The 25582-nt window shown below is 40.9% G+C and overlaps 1 protein-coding gene across 1 annotated transcript in view; it reads right to left on the bottom strand.

The window, feature by feature from the left end:
* Positions 1–19198: 19198 nt before the first annotated feature.
* CLRN3 (clarin 3) overlaps positions 19199–25582 on the bottom strand; it is a 62060-nt gene continuing 55676 nt past the window's right edge. Inside the window, exons 2-3 of the mRNA XM_085606230.1 lie at positions 24326–24508; positions 19199–20440 (exon numbers count right to left, since the gene is read on the bottom strand). Of these exons, the coding sequence (XP_085462356.1) occupies positions 20169–20440; positions 24326–24508 (455 nt within the window). The 3' untranslated portion in view covers positions 19199–20168. The remainder of the gene's footprint in view (positions 20441–24325; positions 24509–25582) is intronic.

Raw genomic sequence — 25582 nt, 5'->3', positions numbered from 1 at the left:
TTCTCTGAGACTTTCTGCCCGTTTCTCCTGCGCCTCAGCTACTTCAGAATGCTCCTTCCTGTGCTTCCTTTTTAGTCATCCTCCCCTTTTTGTACTCGTTATTTAGCACAATCTAATTCCCTGTCGCCTTTTCCACTGAGTTACGTCTTGGTGCTTCACCCTCTCTTTGGAGATATTTCTGGAGCATTTCACATGCACCTTTAGTCGTCTCACAGGGAATTGAGACTATATTGTCGCACGTTCATTTCCTTCTATGGTCAACTTACGCAAACCTAAATTTGTCTTCACACCATCGGGGAGTACTTCAGGAGCATCTTCATCTGATACAAATAGAGCCGCTGCATCTGCGAAAATGACGACCCCAAAATCATCATTGGCTCATACTAACTCCAGTAAGTCCTCCCCACCCGCTCCGGCGGGCAAGCGCCTCAAGCAAAATTCTCCTACCCCAGAAGACAATCCTTCACATTCTTCTACTGACCAAATTCTAGAGGAATTGCGTGCGCTGCGCCCATTTATTGAAAAAACGAGTTCAGATATGCAGCTTTTAAAGGATAAATGGGAAAATATGGATGCCCGTCTCTCTACTGTTGAACAGCACCTTCCTGAAGTTCAGTCCAACACACAACGTATAGACTCTTTAGAAAAAGCGGTCCTCTCACTCCAAAAGCATACAGAGGATTTGGAAAATCGAAATAGGAGGAATAACCTCCGTATTTACAATCTGCCGGAAAATCTTGAGGGAGATAATCCAGTAACTTTCTTCACCACTTTCTTGCCGAAACTTCTGGACCTACCACCTTCCACCTCCATTAGTATACAAAGAGCCCATAGACTAGGTGCCAGAACGGGCTCCTCTTCAAAACCTCGTGGAGTCATCATTTTATTTCTGAAATACACAGATCTTTTATTAATTCTCTCAGCTGCGAGGAGTAAAAAACAAGTGTCTTGGCAAGGTCAACGAGTATATCTATCTCAGGATGTCTCTAACGTCACTGCCTCCAGACGTAAAGAATTTCTGGCTATGCGTCCCTCTCTGCGCGCCTTGGGAGCAAGATATGGCTTGTTTCATCCTTGTACTCTCAGAGTCACCTATCGAGAAAAGACTTGGTCATTTCAGGAACCTGGTGAATTAAGGAACTTTCTTCTTCTACACCGTGAAGAAGGGATGGACGCCTCCTCTTCTGCTTCGACCAGTGGCTGAATTGGATTTTTATTGTTTAACTTGTTTGTCTTCCTAATGGCTTGTCTTTGACTTCATGTATTCTCCTTACTTCTCATCTCAGTTTTTACACTCTCTTTTTGTATCTCTTCTCTCCTTTATCTGTTTCTGGCATCTCCTATATATCCTTCTATTTTCTTTTTCTACTTTCTGGACTTCTGTTTTTACGTCTACATGTTATTTAGGTTAACATTTTTCCCTTTTTTCCTCCCCAGACGGATATGTATCGGATACTCCTCTCAACACCTTGTCCCATTCCATGTTCCTTTTGTGCGGTCTCGATGTGGTTTTCCTCCTGATCCTGGTCCGTACGTCTTGTAAAGCATCACCACCTCCCCACCTTCCCTATGTGTATTTTTTCTCTTTCAGGTATGTTTAATACAGTCATCCTTCTGGATTTGTACTGTCTTCTATGCATTCTCTCTTTTCTTCCTTCTTCCTTCCCCACTGATCTCCCTTCCCTTCTCCCATCCCTCTCCTCCTCCCTTTTCCTTTTTCTTCTTCCTTTTCTACCTGTTCTTCCTTCTTCCTTCTTGAAGAGTTTTATGGTTAATACTTCTATACAGTTTGAATTATTATTACATGTACAGTATGCTTTTGCAATTCTTGATTTAGATCAATTTAGTAAGCTTTCACCTTCAAAGTTGTTTCATGGAATGTGAAAGGATTTAATCACCCTATCAAAAGGCAAAGAGTACTCTCCCACCTTTCCTCTTACAATCCAGATATCGCCCTTATCCAAGAAACTCACCTATCTGACATCGAATCTTTAAAGCTAAAGCGACTATGGGTTGGAACTGTTTTATTTTCACCTGCTTCTCAGAAAAAGAATGGAGTAGCCATTTTGATTCATAAGCGACTCCAGTGTAAAGTAGTTCTAGAAGAAAAGGATGACGAGGGACGCTGGGTCTTAGCTAAACTACTAATTAACAATATCCCACTTACGATATTCAATGTTTACGGTCCCACATGTTTTGACTCCTCTTTTTGGCCTTCCATTACAGCAAAATGTATTCAGCATAAAAATGATGCCTTTCTATTGGGTGGAGATTGTAACCAGATCATTGACCCATTTTTAGACCGAAGATCCTCTGTTCGTTTTTCCTCTCATAAACCACATAAACAATTCCTTGACACTATTACCCAAACTCACCTTGTAGACTCATGGAGGCTCACTCACCCAGACGTTATGGATTTCTCCTTCTTCTCTCCTCCTCATGCTTCCTTCTCCCGCTTGGATTATATCTTTCTCTCTTCATCTCTTTCTCAACATCTTATTTCTTCTTCTATTGAACCGATTGTTATCTCTGACCATGCTCCTATTATTACTGTTTTTGACCTTCTTCCTCCTACTCCTAAATCTTCTCGCTGGCGCTTCAATCCTTCTCTTCTTACTGATCCTCTTTTTTCCTCCTCTTTTCGTGCCTTTGCCTCTGAATTTTTTCATCTTAACTCTACGCCTGATACCCCACCTCATATTCTTTGGGATTCCTTCAAGGCCACAGCCCGAGGTTTTATTATTGATTTTGTCTCTAAAAAAAAGAAAAAATTCCTTCAAAAACGTAAAGTCACCCTTGCACATATTAAATCTCTGGAACATCAATTCTATACTTCCTCCGATAAGATTATGTCTCCTGAATTGTTTAAGGCTAAGATTGCCTTTAACAAACTTACCACAGACTCTGCCTCCTCTTTTCTTCTCCGGAGCAGCGCGCGATTTTATGGAGGTCGAAATAAATCAGGTAAACTGTTAGCCAACTATTTAAAATCTCGTAAAGAACGTACTAATATTGATTCTATTTATTCCCCATCTAATGTACTTCTTCATACCAATGCAGAAATTTTGGAACAATTCCACTCTTTTTATGAGACTTTATATACTCCGGAAAACCCTCCCACCCCAGAGCTTATTCAATCCTACTTTGACAACATACCTCAACCAGATACTTCCCACCTTAATATTTCGGCCGTTGATTCTGATCTTACGATTTCGGAACTCTCCTCTGCTCTATCCTCCCTCACTAAGGGGAAAACCCCAGGACCTGACGGCTTCCCAGTTGAATTTTACCTACATTTCTCAGACCTTCTTTTACCCCACCTTCTATCTCTATTTCAGTCTTTTTGTTCTACTGGATCAGCCCAAGGCTCTTTTCAGGACGCTACCATATGCCTTATCCCTAAAGATGGTAGAGACCCTAAGTTCTGTAAAAATTACCGACCTATATCTCTAGTTAATGTTGACTATAAAATTTTTGCGAAATTATTAGCTCTTCGCCTTGACCCGCTCCTGCCACATCTTATAGGGAAAGAACAATGCGGCTTTGTTAAAGGCCGCTTGACCTCGGATAATTCTAGACTCTTCCTTAATGTCTTAAGTAAAGCCCCTTCACTATCGATTCCCCTTGCAGCCATTTCAGTAGATGCTGAGAAAGCCTTTGACCGAGTCGACTGGTCTTTTCTTCTGGCCTCCTTAAAATGGCACGGCTTTAACCCCAAATTCATATCTTATATTTCTCTGATATATTCTATGCCCAAAGCATCTGTTCTCGTTAATGGTCAACTCACTTCCCCATTCACACTCCAACGTGGTGTTCGTCAGGGCTGTCCCTTATCACCCCTTTTATTTATTTTAGCGCTTGAACCTTTCCTTACCTCCATACGCAATAATCCATCCATCTCTGGCTTCCCGTACGGTAAACGTCATCTTAAACTGTCTGCATATGCTGACGATATTCTTTTATTTATTTCTGACCCGCCTACCTCAGTCCCCGCACTACTAGACGAATTTCAGAAATTCTCCTTGGTCTCCGGTTACAAAATAAACTCGGACAAAACAGAGATTCTTCCTTTAACCAAACTTTGTCTCCCCCACTTTTTCACGGCTACTGGCTTTGCTTGGAATTCTACAAAAATTAAATATCTCGGTGTTCTTTTTTCTAGCTCTATATCCTCCTCCATTCAACTCAACATGAATGCAGTCATATCTAGGATAGACTCATTACTCACCTCTTGGAATCCACTATTTCTTTCCTGGTGGGGCCGTCTTGACTCCATCAGAATGATGATTGCCCCTATTTTGATTTACTTATTATCCATGCTCCCACTTCGTATTCCAAACTCCTATTTCCGTCGCATTGATTCTGCGTTGTCCAAATTTCTTTGGAAGCAGAAAAAAGCCCGCATATCGCTTTTCAACTTACGTAAATCTAAACTCAATGGTGGTACCAACTTTCCAGACTTTCGCCTCTATCATAAGTCCTTTTCCCTTCGACAGGCTTCCCGCTGGTTATCTCAGGAACCCTCCCCTTTTTCTCCCCTCTGGCTTTCTGTTGAACAGGAACTACTGCTTCCGTACTCTTTCCAAGAAGTAATTCGTTTTACTTCTAAAGCCCCATGCCTTACTCCCCTTTTATTCAAGCATACTTCTTCTCTTCTGCGCCCTTTAGTTTCACCTTCCTCAGTAACGCAGGAATCCTTCCTACTATTGCCTATATGGTACAACCCACTTCTATTAATTAACAACCGACCTATTGCATGGCTCTCATGGAGAGCGAAAGGTATCATTTGGATACGTCATCTTTTTGATGGGTCATCCCCTTGCTCATTTCCTGCATTTCGGTCTCAGTTCCATTGCCCTCCTTCTTTTGCAAAGAAATTCCCTATCCTTATGGAAACCATTCTAGATCGTTATTACTCTCTCCCCTCTGAAGATCTACCTACCTCATCTTCCTCTCTACTCACTGTCCTTTCTACAACTCCTAAAGCTTCCGTCATTTACCGGTACTTTTCAGCCCCCAATCCAGATCGTCTCAAATCAAAATTAGAATTGTCCTGGGAGACAGACTTACATTCTTCATGGCCGACTTCTCTCTGGGACAAAATATGGGCTCGATCCTTGAAGATTTCCCGTACTGCCTCTCTCACTCAATCCCTATTTTTCTTTTACCACAGACTATACCTTTCTCCTCTTTCTATCTCTCGCTTTCAACCTGATGCTGTATCTAATTGTTGGACCTGTAATGCCCCTTCTGCGGATCTTTTCCACCTCTTCTTCTTCTGTCCTTCAACTCGTATTTTCTGGTCTCAGCTATTCTCTCGCCTTTCTCGCATTTTCAACCTCTCTATTCAATTTTCTCCTTCTTTAGTATTTCTTGGTAGCCTTTCAGAGGATTTAGACCTCCCCCCACATTCTCGCGGTCTTTTTGACCTTATGTTGGCTCTGGCATTACAGCATATTGTCTCTAATTGGAAATCTCTGAACAAATTGTCTCTCAATTGTTGGTGGAATCTTGTATGTCACTCACACAGACTTGATGTTGCCTTTGCTTCCTCCTGTAAACCCTCCCGAAATGTTGAATTTTACTGGCTACCTCTTACTCTACACCTTGACCAATCCGCCAAAAAAAGTTACTCTCCACTATCTTCGGATAATTTCAAGCCCCCCTGAACACATGTACTCTTCCCTGCAGTTTTTCATGATATTTTTCAGTCTCAATATTGTAGTTATTTAGCTTTGTATTGACCTTCTTCATACTTCTGTTTCATTCATGCAATTACTCATATGATGGTTTTTTACTGTACTTACTGATTGCCATTTACTGTATTTCCTATTATTGCTTACCCATCTTCTACGATAAATACCATGTTTTTGTTTTCTTCTCTCCTCCCTTCCCCCCCCTCCTTCCCTCCCCATAACTTAAAAATGCTTTATTTTTTGCTGTGATATTGGCTGCTTCTATTTTCTTTGTCCCATTTTATACCTTTTTTCTCATATTTGCTGATGTCACCTTAATGTAATACTTATTTTTCTTTAATAAAGCTTTCAAACAGGAAGAATTTTGATTAGCAGTTGGTATAGGAAAAAAGTTCAGCTACATACCAGCTCACAGTATTGTAACAAGCTTTGGCATTGATATATGTGAATCTCTGCCCTTTTTCCATGCTTTTACAGGTTGCAAAATCACATTGGCTTTTCATGGAAGCAGCAGGAAAGCAGCTAATGACACCTTTATGGCACTATCGTCTAATACTCCCGCATTTAAATTTCTGTTAGATCGACCAAGTTCTGTTGAAACTGTTCCCTTCGGCAATGTCAGGAGATTCATTGTACTAATGTATAGCCACACTTGTCCATTGCATGAAAAAAAGGTGCTCGCCAATTCATTTTTTCAAGTGGCAACAGAATGTCTGACCAACACAATACGCTCTCCTTCAACATGTTAAATGATCTGCGTACCAAGGGGCCATGTTCAGGGTCAGACTTTAGAGTCCATTCAAGAATTGCCAAATTTACATGATTGGGTATGGAAGCAGATTGATGGAGTAATGGCAGTAATGCGAAAATCAATGCTAATGCTCAAGCACCGACCTTTGTTTCAGTGGAAACTGTTATAAAGATTAAGACAGTATACTAACTTGAATCATCATTGTTTCGTATTATAGAAATTGTTATCTGGGTTTAATATAGTTGCGTATTGTTTAATTACAATGGAAACATTATCCACATGTTCATAGTATGTGTTATTACGATGCAAATATTGCAACTTATAAGTTTACTTTTGCTACTGTGTGTGTTACTGATCCCTGGTGTTCTTATTGATGGCCATTTGGTTATGTAGTTATGATGTCACAATCTAGATCCAACATGGGCATGCACATGACATGAACTAACATATACAAATAAACTTTTGTGCCAAATTTGACGCAAATTAAAAGATTTAAAATTATTTTTTTATATTTGCCGGCCATCTTGGATTTCGATTAGACTAAAGTGATGTCATAGGCAAGATCCATTTGGGGTCTTGCTCTTATATGATTACTCTTACAAAAACAAATTTCTGTAGCAACTTTTAGCTTTCTATCACAAAGTGAACGATTTTTCAGTCTAACAGCTGTACAATAATCGATTAGTGGAGAGCCACTCAAATTAGTTGGCATTGGAACTTAGTAACCTGTCTGGTGACTATCTACATTGCACTAGGACCTGTTGAGAAACAAAAGACATACCCATATAAAACATTCTTGTACAAACAAGGACCACTGCAAAGAAAGTCTGTTGAAATAAATAACACTAAAAATACTTTCAAGAGAAAACCATCAGGACTCACCCCATCTTCAGTCTGTCGACACCCCTTCCCTCTTGAAAAATATATATCCTTATAATCTTAAATGATTCTCCTTTTGGGGACAGACACACACTCCCTCTTAAACATTCTCTTGGACATCAGATATCCCTCCTGCCATAACTGTAATTCCCCAGCCATTTTGATAAAAAAAAACTGCAACCAGATTCATTGCACCTCACCTTGAAATTTATTAACACTTCCCTTTCACAGGGTATCTGTTCATCCAAGCTCAGAATTACCCGTGTCCTCGCTGCTAAATAAACACAATGTGGATCTAGAAAACCTTCAGAACAGTATCCAAAGTAATTTTTTCTTGGAAAAAATAACAAACGCAGTTAGTTCAATTCAATAATATCCTTAATTCAGTAATATGCCATGAAAGAGCACAATAAATACATTTCATAAAGGACAGCAATTCGATATATCCCAATTCAGATCACAATATTTTACTAACAGCATCATTTTTAAAAGGCCCTTAATAGCATGATTTATCTAAAAGAAGTTTATAAATAGCATAAAATAAAATCATTCATATAACAATACTTTATGACTCTCCATAGCACTTCCTGATCCTAATAGCAGCTGTTATAAAATTGATCACGGCATGGCATATTTGTGGAATGCTTAAAAGTAGTGACTAAATCATTTCTTGCCAGATATTTGCTGCTGGTAGGGTAGGGAATAAAAAGGACTTCTGTGGCGCAAAGTGTAAAATGTAAAACAATAGAAAGTGAACCGTGCTATGGTTAGGCCCATATCACATGGACATTTTGGTAGTGCATTTGACCAGATTCTCTGTACAGGAAAAGTACCTCAAAATGCAAGATGCCCAAACGTAAGTTAATGAGGTAACATCTACAAGTAGGATTTGATATCAGGTCCAAATACGGTTCCCACTCAAAAGTGGTGGAAACAACTGTATAATGTAACACTGTTTTCATGAGTTGTACCTTCTTGTTTCACTTGTTAAGGCACCAACGGTAATAATGTGATTGAACATGTTCTTTAGAGTTTGCATCTGTACTAGAAGGGTTCCCAAACAACTTTGGCATTTCCAGTTTAAAAATGTTTGCCTCACGTAACCTATCTAAGGAATGCGATCCCTATTGTCAATTCCCAGGCAATCATTCAGGAACAAACAAACCAAGCCAGTTTCCGGTCTGCACCATATTTTGACCCATAACAGCTGCGTGGCCAGTGTAGGCAGCTGTGCTGTGCGTGACTATTTAATGCCTACAAACAAAGCCATTCTCAATCCTTTGCAGAGGCACTGGGCTACTTTAGCCCCGAATACCTGCCCCATAATGCCCCACTGGTAAGTATTTACTCCTTTCGATTTCTCACACTGGTTTGTTCGTTAGAGCAGAAGCAGATATCAGCCTCTGAGGCTCTCAATAGCTGCCGTTATCTAAAAATTAAAAGAAGCTCCCATTTTAACACTGAATTAAAAAGAAAACACAAATGATTAAAAGAGTTTATCTTATCCAGTATTCAGCCACCTAACTTCTAAGATGTGTACTTTGCATTGCAAGGATCACATATCATAACAAAAGATTATGCAAAATTTACTTTTAAATCCAAATCTTCAATAAATGATAAAAATGTATTATTAAGGTGAAGTTGAAAACCATCTGCTGTTTCGTGACGTCATTGACGTCCATGTTTAGTAAAATAGGTATGGGACTATTCCCCATCATAGGTAAATCCTTCCCTTTAAGTGATATAAAAAATGCTCCAGCTTATTAATATATAGTAAAAAAAGGAGCCACAAACCAAAATGCACCCTCACTGCGGCACCATGGTGTAAGCGTCTGATCAAATTTAGATGTTCTTTCAACTCCCATATTCCCCATTATGTGCCAGAGTTTTGAACCGTTCACCAGATCAAAGGCACAGGAGAGGTCCATAAATGCTAGATGTAAGACTCCTCCCCTGTCCCTGACATATTTACCAGTTAAACAGGTAAAGGGTGAAACATTGTTCCACCGTACCTATCACTGATCAGAATCCAAACGGGATCTCTGATATGACCTTGTGTTCTGCCTCCCACTTTTCCAAACAGGATAATAAAACCCACCCCAAAATCTTACTTATGGAGTCCAAAAGAGAAATAGGGCAGTATCAGCTGGGTTGGTTGCTATTACCTTTTTCAAAAAGGAGCACAGTAATCCTTTCCTTCCAGTAAGCTGGAATATGGCCAACCACAGCTATTAACAAATCAATTAATCAGGATTTACAAAGTTACTTGGCGGTGCTCTGTTCATTTGAACAGCCAAGTCTAGATTCTTTTCCTGAATTCCTGGAGCGATGAGGCAGTCCTGAGGTACAGGGGAAGGTCGTTCCAGGCTTTTGCTGCCAAGTGAGAGAAGGAGCGACCTCTGCTGTTGCTCAGAGGATACGGGGGGTGTCTGTGGGAAAAGAGAGGCAGATCACAGTGTCTGGTCGGTTGGTGGAAGGTCATTTGTTTGTTGATATATGCTGATACTTCATTGTGCAGGGCTTCGTATGTGTGGGTCAGCATCTTGAACTGTCACTTCTATAGCTATTGCCATGACATCTGTAATGGTTGGTGCCCAGAAAGAAACATTATCTTTAATGATATCAATGGGGACATCATCAGGGCTGTGGGCCTTCACAGAAGGACTCCACTTAATTGCTGTAGTTACCTCAGTGACAAAGAAGGAATTATGAATGTCCCAAATTGTTTCAGTGACCAATTGGGAGATTACATCTAGGTTAAAAAGATGCTCCTTACCCAAAGCAGAGGAAAACATTTGAGAAAAGTGCCTTACCCATTCTTCAATGGGGATCAGGGCCTCAATATGTGAGTCAGTAAATAAGGGCTGATTAATTACTTCCAAAAATTTCGAAGTGTCCTTTGCTTTCCCTAACTCCAAAAGGTCAATAAATGCCTGCAGTCTTATTTTGGCTTTTCATTCTTCTGCAATTTGTTTTTTCTCCCTTCGTGTTATTTTAATCTCTGACGTAGATCTAGGACGGGACAGCAAGGCCTCTTTTACAAGCCTATGGTCGGAGGAGCAGGCCGAATTAGACCATCTATGTTGTTTGATCATGGCTTATATTGGTTTAGCTGTCAGCTTAGTGGAAATAAAGTGGCAAAGGGATACAAAACTATCCAAGATGGTATCAACCTCAGAATCTAAGCAAGGTTGCCAAAATGCATAGTGTTTTGTGATTAATTCAGTAAAAAAACTCAGAGAGTCAACTTAGTTCCATTTTACCCTCACTCCCTTATTTGATGTATTCATAATTGAATCCGTCGTTTTTAAGGGGTACTGAGTCTTCAAATTTATGTTCGAGGTAATATTAAGAGGGTTATGATCACTGAAACAATTGCTTATTACTGAAACGTCAGAGAGCATTCCAAAGAGTCGGGGGGGAAACTAGGATAAAATCAATAATACTTCCCTTCCCAATACCAACAAAGGTTGGAATACATGAAGTCGCCCAATATCCAATATAACTTGCAAAGAATAAATAATATGTTGGTATTAGAATATTCAGAGTCTCCCCATAGGATGAATGTTTAAAATTGGTCAAATCTTTTAAGTTTAGAACCTTAAAACTGCATACTGCCTTGCCACTATGGTCACAAGTTTGAATATTGAAGTCTCATGTGAACCATCTGAAACAGCCCAAACAGAAGTTCTCCTAAAAATCTGGAAATGTATCAATTTCATCACAGGATTTCTGATTACAAATATTATAGTAAACAAAGTAGAAGTAAAATGTGTAAAGGGCTCTTAAGAGAAAGCATAACAACAACCAAATAAGAAGAGCTTTAAATTTCCTGACACTGGAAGAGAGGATTTTAATACAAATATACATAACCAGTCCACCCTTTGTCCTACATGATGAAGAACCTATAGCTGGCTGAGTTAAAGAGGACTAGACATCCAAAAAGAATTGATCAAACACCCAAGATTCTAGGAGAAAAATAATTTCATAATTGTTATTAAATTACAGCCAATATGTATTAGAGATTTTTACTGAGGCACCTGTCAAGTTCCATTAAATTAACTTCAAATCTCCTACATTTTATATCAGATAAAACAATATCTTAAGAGCCAGTTCCGGCGAATGTAGGAGTAAAAACAGCCAGGACAGGTAGAGCAGAAGGTAACAAATCAACAACCATATTAACGTGGTTTGGTAGTCATTCAACTTCATTTTGGGGCACCAGGGAATTAAATCGATTGTGTGTTGCCACATTGTAATTGACCTACAGCCCCAACCCCTTGCCCATAATGCAGTTCTTGGTTTGATGGTTGATCTGTAAACCCATTGTAATGCCTATAAAAGTTGACTAAAAGTTAGGCATGAATAGCATTAATACTAATTAAAAGATGTCTTAATCAGGATAGTAAATGTTTAATCACATGGGGGTTCTTCAGGGTTTTTACAACACAGTCTCCTTTAGTCTTTTTTGGATGTAAACCCACCCGCCACACTATATACACAGTCAATTTGCAACTCCAAACTACATAGGTAATAAGAACATGGTTGGTTGCTACCAAGTGAAATTTCAAGATGAATCTAACCACATCACTGATTTATTAGACACACCCAAATCCCTGGGATAGCCATGCTTGTCTTCAAGCTCTCATTGATCTCTCATTGGCTTTTGACTATGTGGACCTTGACACCAATTTGCCCCTCCTAGCTAAGCACCTAGGTATGGAAAGCACAGTAGTAAACTGTTTCTACTTCTTCCTGAATGGAAGGAATGTATTTATTTTACTGGAACCCTCATATTCACTTTTATTTCTGCTTGATTGTGGAGTCCCTCAAGGTTCATTATTCTCACCAACTATTTTTAACCTGCATGACTAGTACCTGGCAACGCTGATCGCAGGAGATCATTGAGTGACTATTAACACAATGCTCGCAACAACTGTAATTCAAGGTTATCCCTAACCAATATCATTCCTCTCAAATCTCTAAAACTCAATGTAAGGCATCGCTCATAAAGCTAAATCCCACCAAAACTAACTTCCTGCCTCTGCAGTCAAATAAAAATCAGATGTTTCACTTGGCTTGGGTGAATGGATGATTACAAAGCACTGGGCATCTCACAATCTAGAGTGGCATCAGCCTTATCAACAGGGCTCACAATCAGTGACAATTTCAGTATGCTTCATATAGCCAAAATCATCAAGACAGCTTCCTGTCAAATCCATTTGCTCAAAAAAATCAAGCAAATAATTCCCAGCTCTAACTCCTTCAGGTTGCTCAATCTATTATCTGGGTTAAACAGACAGAGGGGATAACCTCCTAAAAGGCCTCCAAAAAGTGTGCCGGAATACTGTTGAAGGAGACCAGAGTAAAGCTGCAAGCAAATTTCCTGGTCAAAACTATTTGTTTCTCTTATAAATCTAGTTACTGGTTGAGGGGGATGAAACCCTACTCAAGTAGCACCACAATTCTTGTTAGGGTGGAACACCAGCCAACCCCAAATTAGCCTGTTCCTAACCGTTAGGTAGATTGGGACAAACCAATCAGGTTTAACTTAGAGGCAATGAGTAAAGTATTTATTCAGCACTTCAAACAGTAATAAAGTGAAAATACAACAGAAAAAAAAAACATATTTAGAAAAGTAAAGTAGCATTTAATAAATTATTTGAGACCAAACTGACAAAAATAGACAGAACGGGAGATGTTCAATTTTAAAGATTTCGGTGAAAATAGTGCTTAGATGCAAAGAGCGCCAACTATGGTTATCTGGTCATGCTGGACCAGGACTAAGTCACAAGTTCAGGCTGACCGTACTAGAGCTCTGGCCAGATACACGGACCAGGTTATGACCACTGAACAAAGTACCCTAATTAGGGGTTGCTGAGTGTTTTGAGGTCCTGCATCAAAGGTGTGGGGTGCAGTGGCAGCCTTGGGATTCCGCATCAAGGATGCGTCATGCAGCAGTGGTTCAGAGGAGCTGCGAGGCTGTGATGCGAGGTCCTGCAACAAGTATGTGTTGCTCAGCAGAGGTTCCGAGGAGCTGCGGAGGCCTGCGTCTGGGATGGTTCTAGCTTCAGAGGTTGCTATGCGGGGCTGCAAGCCGATGCATCGCACTGCGTCAGTTCTGCCCAAGAGAACACAGTTAGACTGGCAAAAAACCTCTAGGCACACTTCCAAATGTCGAGGACTGGGGTGGCACCACTTGGGGGGGAAGACTCAATGCAGGCAAAGTGCAGGTTCTAGGGTCAAGATGGTTGGAGTCTTTTCTATCCCTAAGGCTCTTATCAAGATGATAGCCAACTAGCCCTTTTAGTCACTCTGGTTGTCCTGGGTTCAAGATACAGGTCCAGTACTCACTCAATCAGCAGGGCAGCAGTGTAGCAGTCCTTCTTGTAGAGCAGCATAGTTTTAAGTCCTTTTGAGTCTTCCACAGGTCCAGACGTATACTCAAGAGTTGGGTCTGAGGCTCCATTATTTATAACTGGTGGCCACTTTGAAGTAGGAGAAGGTTCTCGATGTTTCCACCCCCCGTGGGGTTCTGGAATTTCCTGTCTCTTTGCCCTGGCCCCAGTTTATTTGGGAGCCCTAAAAACAAATGTAAAACCCTCTGTCAGTGTGCTCAGGCAGAGGCTTTTTGATGTGCAAGTGTCGTAGGTGACAGCTCCTCCCCATCATCAACTCAGAGATGGCCTATTCTGCCAACGCCTATCCTTTGTCTTACTGTCTGGGAGCAATGCACAAAGAACAACTGCAAGCTACATTTAGGCATGTGACCGAGGATGCAGGCTGCAGTCATCAAATGGTTAGGACAAGAAAATGCCAACTTTCTAAAAGTGGATTTTTCAGAATTTTGACTTAAAATCTAACTTTATAATTACAGAGAGTTTTAAATTACAATTCTTTAGATACCAAATTCGATATTACTACCTGCTCACAATTAAAAGTTCTCATTTATTAAATGTAATAGGTTAACCCAGTATTGGAGAGGCAGGCCTTGAAGGACAGAAAAATGTATTTAAGAGTTTTTCACTACCAGGGCATGTAAACCTTAAAAGTACATGTCTAAATCTTAAATACATTACACCCTGCCTTATAGGATGTTTAGGGCCTGCCATAGGGGTGACCTATATGTATTAAAAAGGAAGGTTTAGGCCTGGCAAAAGGTTTATTTTGCCATGACGAAATGGAGGAGCATACTACACACACAGGGTACCATGGCAGGCCTGAGACACTTTTAAAAGTCTACTTAAGTGGATGGCTCAATGAGTGCTGCCGGCCCACTAATAGCATTTAATGTTTAGGCCCTGATACATGTAGTACCACTTTACTGGGAACTTGCATGTATATAAATATGCCAAATGGGTTTAAGTCAATCTTACCATATTAAAAGGAGAGAGCACTTTAGCACTGGTTAGAAGTGGTTAAGAGCACAGAGCAATAAAAGCTAAGAAAAACAGATTCAGAAAAAAGGAGGCCTAATGCAAAAGGGTTGGGGATGACAATGCAGAGAGGGTAAGGTCCAACAGATCTTAATTCCAAACCCTCTACATTGCTACATGTTCCTTTGTATTGTTTACTTTCAGTATACCAGACTATCTTTCTCCATGAGAAGCTCACAATCCCAAAGGATTCATAATCTGCACGAAGCAAATACCTCTTGTTCCACAAAATACCAAATTTAAACTAAGAAAAAACTATATTGCAAGCATTCACTAAATATGCATCAAAAACTAATAGATGCTGTACCTAAAACATGTAGACTATCTCTACCCTGGCCGTCATTCTGCAGGGTTCTTCCCATATGGCTATCCTACTCAATCCTTGTTATACTTTTCCTTAATTATTTCTGTATCTGTTGGGTGTATTAATTCCTCTCCAGGCAAGATCTCAGAGTATGTCTGTCACTTTGTGTATGCTGTCTTATTTAACATGTCATGTGCACACTGCTCTGACACCCCTGGGTAAAATTCCATTAGGAACATTGTGGTTATTAATAAATCAATAGTTTGCGATATTGAATATTGATTTCCCTTTCGCAGCAGCACCGGAACATGGGCCACATTAGCAGTGTTGTTACACATAAAGAAATACGTATGTTTGGTGTATCTTGTGTGGCCACTTGTTAGGCTTCAAGACATCACGTTTCTAATAGAAAAGTACCAGAAATAGAAAGAGGTGTAGATTATTGTGACTCAACAACATGCTGTGTTAGTCATTTAGGGCCAGATGCATCAAGCCTATCTGCATTCACAAATAGCCTGATTCACAGAATCAGGCCTGTTTGCAAATGCAAAAAGGCATTTTGGTATGTTTTAATCCGAAATTGTGATTCAGTAACATGTTACCAAATCGCAATTTAGGAATGCAAATGTTTGCCAAATCGGTATTTGGAAGGGGCGTGTTTAGGGAGTCCCTTCCAAATACCAAATTAAATGGTATGTATTGTTGATTTGCGACCAAACTCCATCGCAAAATAGTCATACTTTACCACCAATTCCACATTGATGGGAACCCAATTGCAAATAGTAAGGGGTCCCCATGGGACCCCTTCCCTTTTGAGAATGTAAAAAAATAGTATTTCTTAAGAGCAGGCAGTGGTCCAATGGACAACTACCTGCTCTTTAAAAAAATGAAACTTAAACGATTCATTTTCTTTTTTGAAATGCATCCTGTTTCCCTTTCCTTTAAGGGCTGCATTTCAAACAAACAAAAAATAGGTTTATTTGAAAGCAATCACAGACATGGTGGTCTGCTGAATTAAGTAGAGCACCATCAGTGTGATGGCTGCGATTTCAAATGGGTCGCAAATAAATAATATTCATGAGGTAGGTTGATTTGCGACCTACTAGAAATCTCGTTTTGGAAATAAAAAGGTTCACACATTAGGAATACCAATTTCCTTATTGTGATTGGGAGATAATCACAATTAGGAAATCAGTATTTCTAATGTTTTGGCCCTTGGTAACTGAATGTCTTTTCTAGTGACACCAAAGTGGGAACAACTCCTCTGCAAAGCCTTGCACAGTTCACCATTACAGCCAAAATCAGGCTATTACATGAGAACATACATAAGGTTGCTTAATTCAGCCAGCCCGTATTGACAGTATGCTGCAATAAGAATTCCATTTTGTTCATGAAAAAGCAAGTCAAGACTCCGGTATCATTTGCTTGGTGTTAGACTAGGTGGTCTCTAGTTGGCACAGGTATGCACTTGTGACAAATAGGGACCCTTTTGTCAGGGTAAGGGGGTACACTCCTAAAATAACCCCTGCTAACCCCCTTGGTAGCTTGGCATGAGCAGACAGGCTTATCTCAGAGGCAGTGTGTGAAGCATTTGCGAACACATACAATAATCCAGTGACAACACTACAGATGGACACCACACAGGTTTTATATCAAAAATAAGTATTCTTTATATAGATTTACCACAAGACCATAAACGACAAAAATCCACAATACTGTTACTTTAAGATGGTAGAATTAGCTTAGTTCTTTTTAGCTCTTAAATGCAACACTTTAAGTCAATGTACCTTTAGATGCGACACGCAGGGCAACGAAAGTGTTGCAATGATGTTGATGCGATGAAAGTTTGGTGTAAAGAAATAAAGACGTGAAGATCTTCCTGATGCGGCTCGCTTCTCCGATGTTGCGAGAGATTTTGGCTCGATGCGTCAACTGCAGCAGCGACACCCCTTTACGCGATGCGACGACAGCGGCTTTGGCGGTGACACTTTTCTCCAAAGTTGCGAGGCGCTTCCGTTCGATGCGACAACTGCAGCGGCGACACCCTTTAAGCGATGCGACGACAACACCTCCGACGGCGGTACGCCTCTCCGTGGATGCGATGCACTTTACTTGATGCGGTGCAATGCGACAGCCACAGCGGCGTCATCCAAGATGCGAGACTCTTCTCTTGATGCTGTGCAATGCATCAGCTATGATGGCTGCGATGGCGACACGCTTCTTCGGCGTTGCGAAACACTTCTTTATGCGATGCGACAACAACAACTCCGACAGCAGCACGCTTCTCCTTCTTGAGTCGTGCTTCCAGCTCCTTGCAACACACAGTCCCTCAGAAGGCCCCAAAAACAGCAGCAGACACTTCTAAAGAACTCTGGGGAGCTGGTGGTTGAAGTCTGTTGTCCCTGAGACTTCAGCAGGCGGCAAGCTCTTTTCCAAGCCCTTGGAGATCCTTCACAAGTTGAGCAAAAGCACACACACAGTTCTTTTTTCCTACCTTTGGCAGTAAGGCAACCACTGCAGGCCAATCCCCCAGTTTCAGGGATAATTTCTCCTCAGCTTCTTCTTGGTTCCTCTCCTCAGCAGAGTTTTTCTTCTTGTTTCCCAAAGTGATCTAAATTCTTGGGATCAGGGTCACAATACTTATACCCCAAAATCCTTTGTACTCTGAGGGCAGAGGGGCCTTTGCCTTGTTCAAACCGGTTCTGGTCAGTCCTGGAGCACTTTGTTTACCTGACGCCTTCTTTCCTTTCAGAGTGCAGGGCAGAGACATCAGATGCACCACAGGAGGTGGAGCCAGCATTGTAGAAGGAAGGCACAGCCCTATTCAGGTCCCAGGTGCAACTCCTTCCTCCCATCTAGATGCAGATCTCTCTATTCACCACTGGGCCACCTCACCTTGTCTCCTGGAATTCCCCAGCCCTGTCACTCAAACTCCAGACAAGGAATACACAGCCTAGCAGAGGCAGGTTTGAATGGTTAGACAAGAAAATACCTACTTTCTAAAAGTGGTATTTTCAAACACAGAATGTTAAAACCAACTTCACTAAAATATGTATTTTATCATTCTGAGTTCAGGCACACTAAATTCGAATTTCTACCATGTTCCCTGAGTCAGTTAGGATTATAAAATGTAATATTCAAACTGCCCATTCTGGCCTATGGAGAACAGGTAGCCTTGCAATAGTGAAAAACGAAAATGGCTGTAGTTCACTATTAGAACATGCCACACACACCAGGGCATGTCCTTCCTTATCCTTACAATGCGCCCTGCCCTTGGGCCTACCATAGGGGTGTCTGATATGAAGAAAAGGGAAGGTTTAGGGACTGGCAAGTGGGTGCACTTGCCCAGTCAGCATGACAGTACCAGACTGCACGCAGGCTCTGCAATAGCAGACCTTAGACACACTTTTACAGGCTGTTTCTGTGGGTGGCACAATCAGTGCTGCAAGCCCACCAGCAGCTTTTGGATTTACAAGCCCTGGGAACTCCTGGTGCACTGTACTAGGGTCTGACAAGTAAACCAAACCAACCAATCATGGAATCACAAATTCATACATCAATTTACAATAGTGAGCACTTGCACTGTGGCACTGGACAGCAGTGGCACAGGGCCCTGAGCATCTAATACCAGCAAAAACACATGAGGCAACAGCAAAAAATGGAAGGGAGACTCACGCCAAGGTGCCAGGTCTAATACTTGGTATATTATTTGAGGCATTGGTTGTAGGTGGGGACCATCGGCACTCATTTTAGAGGACCGGCTCTTATTTCCTTCTTCAAACTTTCACCAAGAGCAAGAAAGAGAAAAACATGCAAGGGGAAAAGGAGGAATAAAAAGAAAGTTAAAAGTGACAAAGGGACAAAGGGAAAAAGCAGGAACCTGTAAGAGTGATAAAAATAGGCAGGGAGTGTATGGTGGTAGATTAGAGAGATATCCGGTGGATTTAAGATTATGCAGCTTTGGTTTTCGATACCCCGACCTTCGATAGCACCAGCCGCTGGCTTCTGTGTAAAACCTTGGGCCCCACCACTTATTCTTTTACAAATTAAGCATTGGGTATGTCTGTACAAAAGTATGTGTTCTATAAGACTTAGATGAGCCACGCAATGAATTTAAAGCTTGTGCGACCAATTATTACCTCCCATGTAGATATTTATTAAGCAACTCCACGGTTAATACAAAAATAATTGCCACTTTGTAAATATAAGGGTAGATAATTAACCTGTTTTTCCCTCAATGATACAATCATGTGTTAGTCTTGTAATGTATAAATTTCATAGATATTGTTATCATTTTCTCCCGTAAATCAAACTTTGACCCCAATACGCACGTACTTCTGCAAACAACTGACAGCGCCCACAATAAAACATACGGGCCCTGATCTACCATAGTTTTGTGTCACCCTTGTACCACGGAAGGACACGTAAAACCTAGATTCAGATTTCCCAAGGCACGCAATGCCACCCTGAGTGGCTTGGTAAATCTGGTGTAACTCAAGGCTGCGCGAATCGCTGCCTTGCATTACACTGCATGGTTGGGGCTTCATTGTGACACATTCCCAGATTTACTAAAAACTGTAATCCTGGGAATACCTCAGAACTGTACGCCCTCACACCAGAGGCAGAGCGAGGAGAAATATCTTTGTTTCTCCTCGTTGTTTCTTCTTTCTTTCTAAGTGTGGTGCATTCTGAAGCACACTTGGAAGAAAATGCCTCTCAGGGTTGGTTTTGTGCAGGAAGGTGCCCCTTCCTGCACAAAAATATTCCTACCTTCAACACAGGTGCAAGGAAGTCTGGCTTGGCACAAGTCAGCGCATTGTGCACTACCACATGCAGAGAGCAGGAATGTGCCATATATTGGTAAATATAGTGCAACAAGTTGTCTTGCTGTGTTGCGTTGTGCACAAGTATGATCTTTCTGCCCCATAATGATGTACGCAGTACAAAGATGATGTTCAAAACAACGAGTCGTGCGCGTGAAGTCATACTGCAGAACTGCATCCCATTTTTCTAGAGACACGTGGCTTCAATAAACACCAATAAAAGGAAAATAATTTATTAGGCAACCTAAGTTACTTCAATCTCCAGTTCTGATTTTCCGATTAGAATAAGATGATGTCTTTGGGCGCGTTTTCCATGGGCCTCTGCTGCTCCCTCCTCTCGCTGTATCTCGCGTGGTGATAAAGATATATAATCACAATGGTGGCACCGTTCAACAGAAGAATGACCAGCAGTAGCCAAAACGAGTATCCATAGCTGTTCTGTTGGCTGAACGTTGTTTCACCTTTGAAGTTCTTTTTTATCAGACGCTCGGGCAATTTGTTCACCTCTGTGTTGACCGCGCTGAGGATCAGGGCGAGCAGGATGAAGCTACCTAGAAAATGGGGCACACATTAGTGCTCATTCAAAAATCACATCACTGCAATATATCGTGCATACAATTTACAGGTACTCAGTGCTATTATTACACAATTAGGATACAGTACAAAGATGGGGCCCAGGTTAACCCTATACTCTCCATTCCCATCCAGGGTGTGCAAATGTACATGAATCACATTTATTTACGAAAGGCCTCTGAGGTGGGAGTGGCTTCACACTGTGCATCACTAGACAGTGGAAGACACTCTATTGTTTGAGTGAGGTAGCTCAGTGTTTCAAGACAATTGTACCGGTTTGTTTCAGTTCGTTGCCATTCTGTATGCAGTTGCTATGTTGGTTATATGTTGTTCTGCCACTTTAAGGGCTCTTCAAAGAACAAGGGCCGGGGACGATTGAAAAGTGGGTCAGGGTAGAGGGAAGGAGGGGACATGTTACAGGGAATCAGAATGAGCTCTGTGGGTTGACTGGTGTCTCCGAAAACTTTAGCACCACACTGATTGGAGCACTAGTGCATTGTGGGTAGTCGGCCTTCCACTCTGATGTATTGGCACAAACGAAGAGAAGAGAAGGGAAAATGGTAACAGTTGGCGGAGGAAGGAGGGAATTGGAGCGTGAATTTGGTAGAAGGTGAGGTGAGTTGTGACAGTGAGAGGAATTAGGGCAAGGCAAGACGGAGAGTTACAGCGCAGGAAGCTAGCAGGGTGGACCAGAAAGAGTGCTTCGGAAGGCTGAAGACTGCCCTCTCCCTCCTCACCACAATGCGAGACACCTATTTCCTAATGGCTACATGCCCTTAAGAAAACATAGTTGAAAAGGGAGATGAAGGGAGAAAGAGCTACAGTAACTCAAAAGGCTTTTTAAAGAGGAGCATCAGGATTACATGAGCAACGCACCACAAGGTGCTAAACTTTTAGCTCTTGCACTTGCCTAGTGTAGGGTATCCTAGAGGCTAACTTTTCGGATCTCAAAGGTCTTCACCTAGGTTGCCTAAGTGGGTTCCATATTGATGTGTCACAGCCTTTATCCTGGTGGCCAAATGTGCATGCACCCACACATGCTTGTTCACACTCTTTTTGTCTTTATTTTGTACATACTTTCGCACCTCTCTATCACAAATGCCCATACACACACAATGATACTGTCTCAAGCTCAAAGTTATAAACTCTGGCACTCACATAAAAAGTGAAGGCATCATATCCGTGGCAAAGAGGTCCTTGAGTGCACGTGCCAGTCTGTGTACATGAGTGTGCATCTATATCTATATTGATTCATACATATCTGTATACGTGTGTGTGTGTGTGCGGATTTATGTACAGTTGTTTGTGTCATGTGTGTGATCATTGACAAAAGTTCTCCTCTACTGTAACCCTGATCTTGAAATGAGGCTCATGTCAGTGGCATGTAAAGTCAAATCAATTTAAAATCTGTAGTTCTGTTTTCTTGGGAATTTCTTTTCACAGTTTGTCATAAATATATATGCCAAGAACCACATTGCAAACATGGATACATTCATTCCCTACACACATTGAGTGAGTATATATTTTAGAATTGTACTCCTTCTTGTACTCCAAGAACTAATGTGCTTGAATGGCTCACTTTATAGGTTATTTAAATTGTTGAGTGCCATGAAACTATTTTTTTTCGTGTGCAAGTGCTTTGCCATGTTTTAAAATTGACAAAAAATGAATACACAAAATACGACACATGCTTGCAGACTCAGTATAATGTAATCATAGAGTCTGATTCACATAGAGAAGTTACACTTTCAAGTAAGTTTATACTTTTGGATAAGTTTACTAATTTAGAGTAGTTACAAATTCTGACTGTAAGTTGCTACTAAAAAACAGTAGTAAGTCTAGTACTACACGTGTCCAACCACTGGTATTGCAATACCCTCCCATAGAAAAGTATTGAAATATTGTCTTAAAATAAAATCCTATAGGAAATAATGTTAAATTAATTAAATTATTTACTTTCAAATAAAACTTTCTCCCTGTACGCCCGGGGCATGCCACATTTTCCCTGCATATGTCCACCATGTGTTGGACATGAGAAAGCAAAACCAGAAATGATTCACCAACCCTTGATAGTGTGGGCCATTGTGTCTGTGGCCAGGTGACCCTTTGCAGGATGAACCTCAAGGTCAGAGATTTACACAGGTGAAGCCAACAGAGGCTCAATTGGTGTAAACACAGTGCTTTCCATGACTCTAAATAGAGTGAAGAAACAGTAGGAGCATATTTACAAGCCCCTATCGCCTCCACAACATCACTTTCAGTGACGTTGCGATGGCGATAGGTGCTTCAATTTATTCACAAAGCAGCATTAAGCCATTTAACATGGCTTAAAGCTGCCTTGTAAATAAGGAACCCTTTCACACTGTACTTAGCGTGAAAGGGGAGGGCAATGGGTGTTGTGGTGGGCGTTCCAGTGCGACACCCATTGATTTGGACGCTGCCTCTTATTTACTAGGGCAGAGTAAATAGGATGCAGCGCCAAAGTTAAGACCAGTGAAAACCTGATCTTAAATAGGTGAAACGAGGAGAAATGTTTTATTCCTCATCGTTTTTGTTTCCATGTGTCCTGCCTTGTGCAGCACACATAGAAACAGCAAATTGCCTATGATTGTTTATATGCAGGAAGGTCCCCCTTCCTGAACATAAACAATCCTGTTTAAAAAATGCAGTTTTGCAACTTCTATGTGGGCTCGATTAAGCAGTACATATAGAAGTTACAAAACAGCATTTAAAGATTGTTTATGTGCAGGAAGTGGAACCTTCCTGCACATAAACAATCTTCCTCTCAACACAGGCACCCTTGCACTATGGTGCAAGGGTGCCTGCGTTGGCGCTAGGCAGCTAAAGTTAGCACCAGCACAGAGGGATACGCAGGGCTGTACCATATTCTAGTAAATATGTTGCAGCCCTGCTTTTCTAAAGTGACGAAGCGTGTTGTTAGCCTTCTTGGCTTAACAACACGCTTCGCCACTTTATTGTAAATATGCTCCTAGGTTTGGCAGGACAGGAGTACCGTTGATTTATGGTCATTCTCCCACTCCACCAACATCTAAATGAAGAAAACAAAGAAGTGATGGGTGAATTACCTGAATTAATCTCAGCCATTTGTAATTCATCTGGACCATACTTCAATACATCAATTGTTTGCCCAATTTGTCACATCAGAGTGAAATGGGCAATGTGCAAATCAGTTTTGGTTAGCACCAACAGGAACAGTCCAGCCAGAACTATCAGGACAAGTCCCTTCTGAATGGGAGCTCAAGCGCACCTAGACCAGCTTCAACTTATTTGGGTCTTATCAGCAGAGTGTAGTTTGAGCCCTATGGCACAGCTCCCATGGGACCCATATCTAGGCATACCCCAGAGGAAAGCAACAATCATATGGGAGGATTGTTTGACTTAATCTCATGCTTACCACAAAGAATGTTTTGTCACTCAAACATTTCTATCTTCAAATTTGAATGCACAGTCCTAGTACACTTCTCTGCAACTTCTTGTCCAAGTACCAGGAGAACATTAGACAAGTGTTTTTTCTGAAGTGGCAACTAGAAAGGTAGTACTTCTATTGCTGTCTCACTGAATCTTTTGTACAGTGTGCAGCCTAAAAAAGATGAAAGCACATTCCCGAATCTTCATTTGAAGAAAAATTGTAAATCATAGGGGCAAGTGGACATATCCACCCCAATTTGAGATTTTCTGTTTTTAGTTGACTAACAGAGAACACTTTCTCTCAAGAAAATGCCAGATTTCTTATAATAATATATCAAGCTTGATGCACAAAAGCTTTAGTGAATCGAACCAGGCATTGCATAGTTAAGCATCTTTAATCTCATGTCTATTATGGTGAAAGCAAACACACTTACCATTTAGGACACTCCATGCGTACACTCCGATTGGTCCAAAAAATGTTTGGTAGGGATTGCTCACACTGTTGTAGCATGTAATTCCAGAGCTCAAAAGAGAACAGAAAAGGCCAGCCACCAGCAACACGATAATCAAAATATGAACAATTTCAGCACTGTCTGTTCCTCGGGCTTCCTTTAAAACTAAAACAGAATTGTGGATTAATGTACAATAGGATGATTTCAATTACAAAACAGTGCAGCATGGGATGTCATGTTATATGTATATCTAGTAAACATTCACCAATCTGTCTTTCTTTTTTATTCCAGCACTAGGACCAGAATTGAACTAATGAAACTAGACCAACTTTTTAGAAAACCTTTTAGCTCTATTCCCACATCTTAAAATTTGAACTCTTAGGTAGCCTCAAAATTGTACTATATCCCAGTAGTTTGCTAGTGTTTTTAGTAGAACACTGTTGAGCAAATAAACATTACTGAGTGGCCATAGTATGGCTAATAATTTCACCAAGTACAGTCATGATTTCTGACTTACTTCCCAGATTATCAGTTTACGAAAATACCTGGGATAGCAGAAGTGACATCAAGCACCCTTTGACCCCACGCTACCCCACCCACAGCCTCGTACCTTTTCTCATATGTTGAGGGGGCTAGGGAATTCTATGGAGAGGAAACTATGGAAGGCAATCACAGTTCTTGCATCCCTGTTTCATTTATTTGAACCCTTTTATCTTTAATTCCTTTGCCTGTGTAAATAACCCATGAAACGAACATTAGACGGTTCAATGCTAAGATTTCCAAATTACAAGGCACTGACAGCAGTGACTACCCCTTTTCAATCCCAACTGATACTCCTAGCAATATGTGTGAATTTCTGCATTAATTCTCCTAACATACTATAGCATACCTGCAGTAGCTCCTGGCGAACTGTTCGGTCATTAACGCAATAACCCTTATAGCCATCAGAGCATGTGTCACCTAATCAATTCATTCTCAAAACTGGCGAATTAATAGTATTTCACACCTTGCAGATCTGTATATATTCTCTATATAAATATTGTAAATTACTACATTAAGGCCAGTTGTTAACACAATTTTAAAATTAACTACATTACTTAGCTAACATATTTATCTATATTTAGGTCAAAATGAACTTCCGTAGTAAACCATAAATATCACAGTATTGAAACTGACATTACATTTATATAGAGCTGACTACCCCTGACCAAGTACTGAAGCACTTTACATTGTTGTAGA

Source organism: Triturus cristatus, chromosome 1_2 (assembly GCF_964204655.1).
Source record: "Triturus cristatus chromosome 1_2, aTriCri1.1, whole genome shotgun sequence".
NCBI classification, from domain to species: Eukaryota; Metazoa; Chordata; class Amphibia; order Caudata; family Salamandridae; genus Triturus; species Triturus cristatus.
Note: the sequence above shows the minus strand (reverse complement) of the source record. Positions and strands in the feature narration are given on the sequence as shown.